This window comes from Centroberyx gerrardi, chromosome 10 (assembly GCF_048128805.1).
Source record: "Centroberyx gerrardi isolate f3 chromosome 10, fCenGer3.hap1.cur.20231027, whole genome shotgun sequence".
Lineage (NCBI taxonomy): Eukaryota > Metazoa > Chordata > Actinopteri > Beryciformes > Berycidae > Centroberyx > Centroberyx gerrardi.
In genome coordinates, this window is record NC_136006.1 from 26,489,099 (window position 1) to 26,500,801 (window position 11,703).

Here is an 11,703-nt window from a genome sequence, read left to right on the forward strand (position 1 = left end):
GCACAGACAGTAATGGCTGTGCAGTTAGTTATCTTCTGCTGCAGTGTTAGGCTAAATAAATCAATGTAACACATTTATTTTGCTTTTACCAGGCGGCAAGCTAATGTCAGGTAGGTAATTTTACTGTGACAATTAACTTTATAATAATGCTGTGCCTAGAAACTCAGGCGTAGTTAACTACCGTTAGCTAGTATACACTTTAAGCTAACTAGCTAGTAGCTAATGTTTGGGGTGATTAAACACTAACATATCGCAGTTGAATCAAGACATTATGAATGATGCATATTAGGTGTTCGGCAAAAGCAAGTCATAACAGACGGCCCTCTGTCAGGAACTAACCAGTTAGTAACGTTACAGCTACTAACGTTAACTGTACAAGCTAGCAACTTAGCTGCGGCGTTACAATAGGTAGCTACCAAAGTTTGCTAGCGTTTAATTAGCCGCTATCGTTTTATACAACATTTCAACTAAGTTAGCACGATGAGTTGTCAACAGAACACTAAAGTACTAGTTAGTGTAGTTACTAGCTAAGCTTTATGAGTGGTTTGAAGCAGAACTTATGATACGTGCGGTTTTCTCTATGGAAACAAGGTAACGCCAGACTCCTTACACAAATGGAGCAATTTAATGCTGCCTTGGTTATCAGTTAAAGTACACACCCCGGAGGACATGGTTTAAGACTAACTAGGGCAGTCTGGTAAATTTGCTCGCTACAGCCCAGCACGCTGTACTTTGGTGGGAGAATATTGTGGGATTTACAAGCTAACCAATTACATAACTTTAAATGTTATTGAAATATGTGCTACTTGATGTATGCCGAATCTAACAGGGGACACTGACGATTTATTAAATGCCATAAGCTATGCTCTATGAGGTGTGTGTGTTTGCCGATCAACAAGGCAGGCAACACTTAATTGCCAGACTGACAAGAAGAACTCTCCATACAAGAGAGAGCAGAACATATCAGGGCTGTTAGAAGCATCTGTAAATCGCTAAAAGCAATCTGTAAACCCCTGTTTTGGATTTCTTCATATTGGGACATGAAAACAGTGGTGTGCTGATTCAGGGCTACTTCAAGCACAGCTATCCATGTGCTCACATTCTGTACTCTCTTTCTTTTCCAATCAGCTTCAATGACCACCATAGTGCACGACACCACGGAGGCAGTGTGCCTCTGTGCCGAGTACAACCTGTACCTCAAGCCCATTGCTAAGATGACCATCAGCGTGGCGCTGCCCCAGCTCAAGCTGCCGGGCAAGAGCATCTCCAACTGGGAGGTGATGGAGAGGGTGAAGGGCATGGTGGCTCCAGAGCAGTTCTCAGCCCTGCGCATCTCCAAGAGCACCATGGACTTCATCCGCTTCGAGGGCGAGGTGGAGAACAAGGGGGTGGTCAAGGGCCTGCTGAGCCGGCTGGATGGGAAGAGCATCAAACTGAGCGGCTTCACCGACATACTGAAGGTAGGACTGGCTTTTTAGTGGAGGGGAGAAACTATGCTGGTTGCTCTTGTCCTCTCTTCTTGCATTCATCTCTAAATGCAGTGAGGACCAGGTTTGGACTTGTTACTCAAAAATGTAATGTATTACTCGTTATTCATGAATCATTTCAAAAGTAATAATATTGCTCTACTTGCGGGGAGCAGTAAATTAGTACACTGTGTTAATTCCAACATGCAAGTTCTCACGTTTTGCTACAATAGTAACTTCATAGCTTTCCTTGGTGGCTACCAAAAGCAATGTAGACAGGTTTAAAATGGCAGTAATGCTGTTATTTGTTATTTGTTTCTCACTTCTCTTGCCTCCCTCTTTTCCCCCAGGTTCGTGCGGTAGAGAACAAGGTGGACTTCCCGACCCGTCACGACTGGGATTCCTTCTTCCGTGACGCCAAGGACATGAATGAGACTCTGCCGGGGGAAAGGCCCGACACCATCCACCTGGAGGGGCTTCCTTGCCGCTGGTTCAGCCAGAGGGACAGCCAGTACCCAGACCGCCCCTCTGAGGAGGTCCTCACCACCATCTTCCAGGGTTTCGGCAAGGTGGGACATGTTTCTGATTGCTTCTCTGCATGAAGCAGGAACTTCACCCGAATGCAGAATGTGTTGTCCATTAGCCCAGATGCTCACCGTTCTCTTTCGTATTTAGATAAAGTCATGCTCAACTCCATCTGAGATGCTATTCTTGTAGTGGCCTTTTGTCTCGGCAAACTTGACATAGGCCTACCTAGTTGAACATCACTCAAGACCTTTTCTGAATTGTTGGTATTAACCGGTGAATTTGGCATACAAGTGGTCCATAAACCACGGCTAGAAGCTCTGAAGCCTTGGTGAGGAAAAGCACATTTGTCAGATGAGACTTTATTTGTAGGTTCTGCCTTGCATACCTGGAGACAGTTTCATTGGATGACCTCACTGATCCAGCCTTGATATAAGCACAATATAATATATAATTTTCCCTTACTGAAATATGAGCTGAAACCAGGTTTACTGAAATATGGGATGAACTAATCAGTGAAATCACCTGGTGTAGTGATAGATTGGAAGGAAAACCTGCACACTCTCTGCCTTCTATGGCACATGATTGGACACCACTGATTAGAGAATGTGTAAGAATGACTTCTCTTGTCGTAGGTTTCACTCTCGCTGCTATTATCTCCCCACATGTAGTTTAGACAGTTATACAGTATAATTCAATACTGAATCAACAAGCACAAAAATCTTTCCTCATGGGGGTACCTGGGTTAAAATGTTTTGAAACGGGTGTCCAGTACCCTAATATGTATCTATTTGGGGGTCTGTGACATGAAAACATTTGAAAACCCCTGATCTATACTATGATCTCAGGAACAATAGATGTGGAATCAGTTATAGGTTGGATTTTTGCTTTAAAAATCATTCTGCACCTCTGTCTCCTCCTAAAGAAATGAATATGCCTTGGTTGTAGGTGCGAAATGTGGACATCCCCATGCTGGACCCATACAGGGAGGAGATGCTGGACAAGAACTTCAGTACGTTCAGCTTCGGGGGTCACCTGAACTTTGAGGCCTACGTCCAGTACCAGGAGTACTGCGGCTTCACCAAGGCCATGGACACTCTGCGCGGCATGAAGCTGATGCTGAAGGGAGAGGACGGCAAGGCTGTGGCCTGCAACATCAAGGTACGGTATTATCCTCTCATTTATAGCATTATGTTCCTGATAATAATCCACTTTACACTCACAAATAAATGCACATGCGGAAATACCCATCCACATACATTTATGGACAGACACAATGATTCAGAGTTCTTCAAATGTTAATTGCATTGAAACAGTGACCAAAGTTGGACAAGCTTGTCCAAATCTGGGCACACTCTTTAATGAGGTCTCCAGTCTTTTAGTGCAAATTTAAGTTTCCTGCCAAAAGGCAAAGTGACATGAAATCATACATATTTGAGAAGCTAAATATGAAATTTAATATCAAAGAGTGTGTGTCCGGATTTGGCCAATGGTGTTTGGATTTGATCTAGCGTGTCTGGATCTTATGGAAAGAGATTAGTGCCTTATAAATTAAACTTGTGTATATATGTGTTCAACAGCAGTTCAATATGACCATTACAAGTTCAAATGTATGCAGTTCAAATAGAAACGGGCAGTAATTAATTAATTATATCTCTCTCATTTGGTCTCAGCTGTGTCATTTAGTGCTAACTAGGAGTCTGATTAACATAGCTTTAACAAAGAGAAAATCATTATTTTAATGGCTGTGCAGCTCAGTAACTCTCTTGGAATGAGAGATGCTGAGAGCTGAAGGGAGGAGCTATCACTGACCAAATTAAGGGAAAGCAAATAGGGATGCACCGATCCGATACTTGGTATCGGTATCGGGCCGATATTGGCCTAAAATGCTGGATCGGACATCGGTGGCAGCTAACGTTATAATCCGATCCGAGCCAGAGCAATCAGTTCGAGCCCCCGGAGTAATAAACGGGCGTAGTTGCCTGCCGTAAAACATGCCTGAGTTTGCACGTGACGCGACACGAGTGAGTGAAGAAGTTGGAAAAAGAAAGCGAGCGTGCAGGCAATGTGCGGATGTAAACATGTCAGCGGTTGGGAATTATTTTAGCCACAAAGGGATGCTAGATGGCTATGCCATTACTAGCGTCCCAAAGATCTTTATCCAACTCACTTTACCAAGAACTTCATCTGGCGACGCCTTCCAAACGCCTGCTCCTTAGCTCAAACTTACATCGAGTGTCCTTGGGCTTAGTATCATGTACACGCCACCATAAAGGTTTCAATTAAGTCTTCCGTTTTCACAAAACGAAGCTTTTTGGAGATGGGGGCTAAAGCTAATGCTACCGCGCTGATGACGCTGACGTGACCTGTGCGTGCGTCAGTGACTGTCAACACTGTCAGTGAACGGAGGAACAGGCTGACAGCAGAGAGAGGTGAGATGCTTCTGTTTCTGAAGAAAAACCTGCCTCTTGTCCTTAAGTGATTAAAACTAGACTAGACTTGGCACACACTGGATGTTATGCCCAGAAAAAGCCTATGTGTAGCAGTATTTTTTCTGTCAGTTATTCACACTAAAGAAGAGGGAAAAAAATATAAGCAAAGGCTGTATGGTTGTTTCAATATTGTTTTGTAGCAGTATGCACTGGTCAGTTTATTGCTCTTTTGCACTTTTGTGAGTTTTTTTGCACTGTATCCCTATATTGCAGCAATCTTTTATATATCCTAGGAACTGTCATTCCTATTTTGGTCAGTTCTTTTGCCCTGCTGCTTTTCTTTTTTTTAACAATAAAATTATTGTTCCCATGTTATTTACATGTTGTATGCAGCTGTGTAATTACAGAAGAAAAAAAGGCGTCAATATCGGATCGGTACTCGGTATCGGTTGATATTCAAAATTCTGGTATCGTTATCGGATTGGCAGTAAAAAAACGGTATCGGTGCATCCCTAAAAGCAAATCAGCGTTAACCTAATAATGGGTGAATATTTTTATTTCTTCATTCTTCAACCTGACATGGGGCAGAACAATGATCTTTATGCCTCTGTTTTATGGATAAGGCCAGAAGTGAAGGGTTGGCCTTTATCTGAGTGTGAGCCAGGACAAAGCACATGTTAGCTCAGCCAGTTTTAGCAACGAGATTGTCTTCTTCAGCATAACACCGCAGCTTTAAGACCTTTTAGTGTAATGAGGAACAAGACTGTATCATCATCATTCCCAGGATCATGAGGGGAGGTGGGGAGCCCGGTCCCTTAATCCACAGAATAAAGCCTCATTGTAAAATCTAAATGAAGGGAGGAGAAGCAAAGGAGGCTCTGGATAAAAGAGAAGAGGAGGAAAAGGAGATGAGTTGGCTCTGTTGTTTAATTGCATAGATGCACAAGTGAGAAGTGAGAAAGCCTAGATAGTGACTTGAGGCATTGGGTAAATTATTGGCCTCATAACCCAGCCTCATCAGTTATTTTATTGTTTCTGTTTTACCACGGCGCTGTGGTCATAACGAGGCAAATCATCAATACACTATCAACCTGCATCACTCTCTGTACTGCTACGCTATCACAGTACATCATGCTGTGGTAAAAAACATTTTCTACCAATCGCATTTGTTCTTTATTGAGCAGTATCTAATTAATAAAAGGACATAAAAGTTGTATTATTGTGAAAATTGAACTAACTATAAATCTTTGCATATTCGCTGTGATTTTTCACTCCCACTCCTGCAAATGAATTTAAATGATGGCACACAATGAGAGAACATACTTTACTATACTGCATTCTTCATCTATTAGTTTACATGGACTGCTGCCATACAGTGATACATATAGCTAAATCTTTTTATGCTGGTAAGACAACACATACTCAGTCTGTAATAAACCACATTGTTGTATAAGCAGTGCTTCTATATGTTTCTAATATGCTATAAGCTATGTCTGCGGAGATGAAGGCAGCTGATCATTAATTAGGTCTATATGTCATGGTTGGGACTGGACACAATCTGAATTTGTTGCTGATTAATCTCAAAACACCTGACTGGAATGGACTCACATCATCAAAATACTGGTTAGATGCATCTTTCTCACTGTGTGTGTGTGTGTCTTTTCCAGGTGACCTTTGACACCAGTAAGCACCTGAGTGAGCTGGCGCTGAAGAGGAGGAACCAGGAGAGGCTGAAGTTACAGGAGCTGGAGAGGCAGAGGGAGGAGCAGAAGCGACGAGAGAAGGAGGAGGAGGAGCGACGCAAGGAGGAGGAGAGGTACGACGGGACACAGTGGAGAAATGGAAAGTAGTAGCAGCTTATGTGTGATGAAAGAAGACTCCAGGAAGAGAATGTGACCGTGTGAAACAGGGCAGCCAGCTCCCAACCCCTGGTGTGATGCTTCTTTCATGTTATATGAGGAAGATGGTAAATAAAAGCTTTCCTACTTGAAGATAAAATACCGTTCACCTGAGCTTTCATCTGGTAAATTACTTGAAAATACCTTTATACCTCAGCTCATTATCCTGATCACTAATCAGGTTCTCTGGGGCTGATTCCTATCGTGGATTAAAATGATGCATACTACCCACTTCCTACTAATAATAGCACATCATGTAAAAGTGCACAGCGAGCATAAATAGTAAAATTCCAATGTAGCACTGTGTTTAACAGATTGATCTTATGGCTGCATGACATACTGTAGCCAACCTATCCATGTGTAAATAAATCCTGGGTTTTATCCAAACATAGAAATTAAATGTTATTGTGTGCTTGATGACTGAGGTGCTTCCTCACCTACCGCCACTGGTAGCGCATGGAAAGTTTTTCACTGCAGCAGCATCGGCTCTGCCTTCTGTCCAATACATTAAACTGGTTCTAATCTCTGATCATAGGCTGTGAAATTCAAACCACAACGTCAGAAATGAACTGTCAATGCCAGATGGACGACATGCCTACTAAAGCCCTGCTTGCTGCTGCAAATTGGCTCATTCTTTTACGGTATACATTCAACGGCTTTCTTGATCCGACAGTTGGAACTTTTTGTAACCACAGCTCTTAGATAAAACAACCAAAATGATTTTTAGCAAAGTTTCTGATTCTAACCCTAAAATGCCAGGGCAGGACACAACTACTTCTGTATTTTTTGTTTGTGGATGACATTGCAATGTTTGGTTTCCTGTAAAACGTCAACTCAAATGTATCACTCACTAAGTGTATCTGTTAAGTGTGAAAAAGCAGATCAGGAGCAACCAAATCTACAGAAAACTTCAGTCATGGCGTTTGGCAGCTTCAGTTTGAACGCGGGAACACTTCCAAGTCGTTGCTTTGAATCGTGTAGTCACGCTGGAGTGTGGCGAGGCCTTTCCTTTACTGTGATGTTTTATGTCTGTAGTCCTCTGTGATTTCCCGCTGGAGTGAATATACACAAGAAAGGCAGACTAGTCTTCTTCCGCAGAGGTCTTCCATCGTTTGTCATTATGTAGGAACTGTGTGGGTTGAAGCAATATGAGTAGGGCTTCTCCAGCCTATATGGTTTGCCTGCTTTTACATTTACATCTATCCCTTTTCTCTCACAGCAGCCTTGCATGTTCATACTATTCTGCTTTTTTTTCCAAACTGCCACCACAGTTTTTACTATAAAGTATTACGGAGTGGCAGCAAGGCAGATGGAAAGTGGTGGCTTTAAAATGGCAGAAAGTCAAGTCAAGACATTTCTCATCAAAATAGTAGAAATACTTCCACTCAGAGAAAGTCAACTTTTCTACCATTTCTCATCGAAACTAGCTTGATATTTTAGGGGATGATAAAAAATAAACATATTTTTTTGGGTTGATAGCTAAAATATATTGCTGAAAGTAACACGGTACACAACTCATTACCGGGTAAAGTAATAACAGTACCGTAATGCATTACTACCCAACGCCTTTTGATGTCAAACTCATCAAAGTTGTCTTTTTTTTTTTTCAGGAAGCAGAAGGAGCAGGAGGAGGAGGAGAAGGAGAGGAGGAAGGAGGAGAGGCTGCGGAAGCGGGAGCAGAAGCTGCGGGAGAGAGAGGAGCGGAGGAACCTGAAGAGGGTGAAGCGACGGCAGGAGGAGGAGCAGAAGAAGCTGCAAATGAAGATCGCCATGGAGGAGAGGAGGCTGCTGCTGGCCCAGCGCAACCTGGAATCAATACGGCTCATTGCCGAGCTGCTGGCCAGGGCAAAGGTATACACACACATACATGAACACACCTCCAACTGGGTAGACACTAGTGTCACAATGCAAAAGTTGGACTTTAATAATGAAGTTTCATGTCTAAAAAATTGATACTATAATACCATGGAAAACAAGAAAAAACATGAGTGTCACAGAACTGAACTTTATTTTAACCAACCGAAGTTTCATAAATATTCCACTCTAATGAGAACAAATAACAAAATATATATATCAAGAACTTGGATAAAACCAATGATGCCTTACAAAAGTCACTGAGATTCAATCTGGATTTTGAAGACCATTATATTGAGTTAGAGTCAAAGTTGTGCCATGGTTCTCTTTTCCCTTTTTGCCCACATCCTCCTCTACCCCTCGCCAGGCTCTGAAGCAGCAGCAGCAGGAGAAAGAGAGGGCAGAGCGCGAGGAGCAGGAAAGGCAGGAGCAGGCCCGACAGAAGGAGGAGCTGGCCCGGCTTCAGCAGCTGGAGGCCTGCCGGCGTAAGCAGGAGGAGGAGCTGCGCAGGGTGGAGGTGGAGAAGGAGCGGGCCCTGGAGCTCCAGCGCCGAGAGAAGGAGCTGAGGGAGAGGCTGCTGGGCAACCTGCTGAAGAAGAGCAGCGGAGGAGCCGCAGGCGCCCAGGGCCAGGCGGACGCCGCGGCCAGGGACGAGGCCTCCGTTCCGGGCAGCAGCGATGGGATGTTGGGGGTCCTGGCCTCGGTGAACGGAGTGAAGGCGGTCGAGGGCAAAGAGAGGCAGCCGCACAAATCCAGCGTCCGCTCCCAAGTTCCGGAAAAAAAGAGAGCGGTGGAAGAGAGGAGAGGAGGAGGGGAGGATAGGAAGAAGGACAGGGAAGAGAGGAGAGAAGGAGTGGTGAGGAGCAGGCGCAGCAGGGAGCGGGGGAAGGAGCGGGACCACTCCCGCAGAGAGAGGAGCTCCTACAGCCGTGGCAGGAGGGGGCGCTCCCACAGCCACAGCAGGAGGAGCTCCAGCCGCCACAGAAGGAGCTCCAGCCGCCACAGGAGAAGCTACAGTCGCCACGGCAGCAGGAGGCGGAGCCACAGCCGTCGCCACAGCAGCTCAAGCTCTAGCCGGGACAGGAGCAGGAGCAGCAGCGGGAGGAGCTACAGCAGGGGGCGGAGCCATAGGCATAGCCGCCGTAGATACAGCAGAGGCAGCTCCAGGAGCAGCAACAGAAGTAGAGACAGGCGGAGTCACAGTCATAACAACAGAAGATACAGGAGGCACAGCCACAGTAGAGACAGGAGTCGCTCTAGACGACACTAAACTCATCAATATAATCAATTTACTGATTGATAAATTCCACATTTCTAGCCTTGTACAAGGGATCGACCAATATGGGTTTTCAAGACCTATACTGATATTTTTAGATTGAAGCTACAGATAGCCGATATTTTGTACCGATATTCAGTGTCTTTACCTTTGGCCATTTTCGTGGAAAAAAGTAAAAAAAATTAAAAGCCTTTTTCCCCATAATTTTGTTCTTGCAGTGTGGAAAAGCCCCTGAAACAGCATGTAGACCATGGGACACTAAAACTCCCCACTGAAATCCAGGATAATAATAATAAACTCATGTATACTTGTGTGGAATCCCGAGTAAAATATTGCATTAGAATAAATTCTGGTTAAGGTTGTCATATCCATCATGTCAGAGGTGGAAGACATTGACTGGCTGATGACCAATTTTTAATAAAAGGCCAATATTGGCCCAGTATATTAGCAAACTAACATATCACCTTGTACCAAAAACCTGTCCATGGCCTGATCTCACAAGTCAGCTTCGTTTTCTCTGAACATTTTTCTCTTTGTGCATGAATAGCAATGGGTGCTAGGAAGGAGCAAGTACAGATAGCGACAGTTTCTGGCCCTTCCACACTAGTAGTCTCACCATAGAGAATAAAGAGAGCATCTGTTACTGACATGTCATCAGCATGAAGCCCCAAACGCACATTTTTGAGACCGGGCCTCCTCCAAGCAGCTGAACTCCTCCTTAAGGCTGTCATAGGTGAATCGGTCTTAAGTGGACTACTTGAAAAACGAAAGACTGCTGCTCATTTAGAAATGTGAAGATTCTGTACCAACTGTAAGCAATGTACCTTTTATGTTTCTCTTATGTAGACAAGCAGAATGACTGACTTCATTTTCCTCATGTTAGCTGCCTATTTCTTGACATCATGTTTCAGTATTGGCTGTGTTCTGTGTCGAAGCTGTTTGGAAAAACACACAAACCGAAGTCTACAGGAATGGACTTGACTTCCTGGTCGCGATCATTTCACAGAGACGAGGCCAAAGACTATAAGCTTGACCAAGCAGCAGCGTTCTTTGATTAGCACATACGTTGTTGTTTTTTACGTTTCAGTGACAACAACACATCTTGACTGAAGAGAATCTGTGTGAGCTGAGTGAACAATTGAAGTTCAAAGTTTGAATGATTCTCAAATAATAGCCTCCATATGTGACCTGTTGCACCCTGCTCTGTAAGTAGTGCATTGCCTTTGGCCTGAACCATAATGTGGGTCTTGTATCCCAGATATGGATTTAAGACCAGTCCAAAGATTCCTTTGAGAGGTTTCTTTTAGTCTAGGATAAGGCTTAACCATTGTTTAGGAAACCAGCATCTGTATTTAGGGATTTAGGTCAAAATGCACTATACTTGAAAATGGGATGTTAGGAATGCAACCTCTGCTTTTATGAATACATGATTTAGTATCTGATACATTTTCCATGCCTCATTAGTAATTGTATCTGTAAAAAGTATGCTCTTAGTTGGTCAAAGTCTGAGCTTTGAGGAAGTTGGATCCTACTTTTTCTGTGCCTAAGGCCACATCTCCATTGGAATTTTCACTTTTATTTGTCTGAGCAAAGCCAGTTTGGCCTGTATATGCTCACCGTCTACTAGAGCATGTCTTGGACACACAGCAAGTTGGGATTAATTTGTTAAAATAAAACTCAAAACTGAAAACTTTGAAAGAACTTGTTTTTTTTTCCATGGAGCTGTACTGTGTGTTTTATTGCTATAAGGGGCAGTTTTCCCACAAGTGCTTGAAATCCTTCAAAAACCTTGAACGTTCATTTGATGTTTTTAACGTCTGAAGCGTACTGGAGCTTTGAATTGCTTGACTTTAGCAAAAGGTAGTAGTGTTGAAGCAAAAGTGCTCATTTTGAATCAGATGGTGTTTTACGAAGGCTTACTTGAAAAGCTTCCATGATTGAAAAGCTTTGGCAACCATGATCTACTTCTCCAAGAATCCTTCTCATCTCTGCTTTCAAAGCTCTGGCATGCCAACAAGTGTTCACCTCATTCATTTTGGGGGTCATAAAAACCCCATTGAACATGATGCTATTGTGGAAAACAGGTCTGGTGTAAGAATGCACCGAGTGGGTCTCCATCCGTGTGTGTGTGTGTGTGTGATGATGATGAACAAGGCGGCAGTGTATTGCCACAGAGTTGTTTCTTTGTCCAATGCAGACTGAGCCTCTAGCTCTAATCTGGGTTATCTGGCTGTAATCAGCTTAGCCCACTG

General features: G+C 43.6%; 1 protein-coding gene across 1 annotated transcript; it reads left to right on the plus strand.

Moving 5' to 3' along the window:
* On the plus strand, window positions 1-11,129 carry akap17a (A kinase (PRKA) anchor protein 17A). The gene is made up of 7 exons (XM_071898876.2): window positions 1-110; window positions 1,129-1,460; window positions 1,817-2,035; window positions 2,940-3,152; window positions 6,091-6,239; window positions 7,932-8,172; window positions 8,543-11,129. Exons 1-7 carry the CDS (start codon window positions 104-106, stop codon window positions 9,443-9,445), a joined length of 2,064 nt encoding a protein of 687 aa, XP_071754977.2. The 5' UTR covers window positions 1-103; the 3' UTR covers window positions 9,446-11,129.
* Window positions 11,130-11,703: the final 574 nt, after the last annotated feature.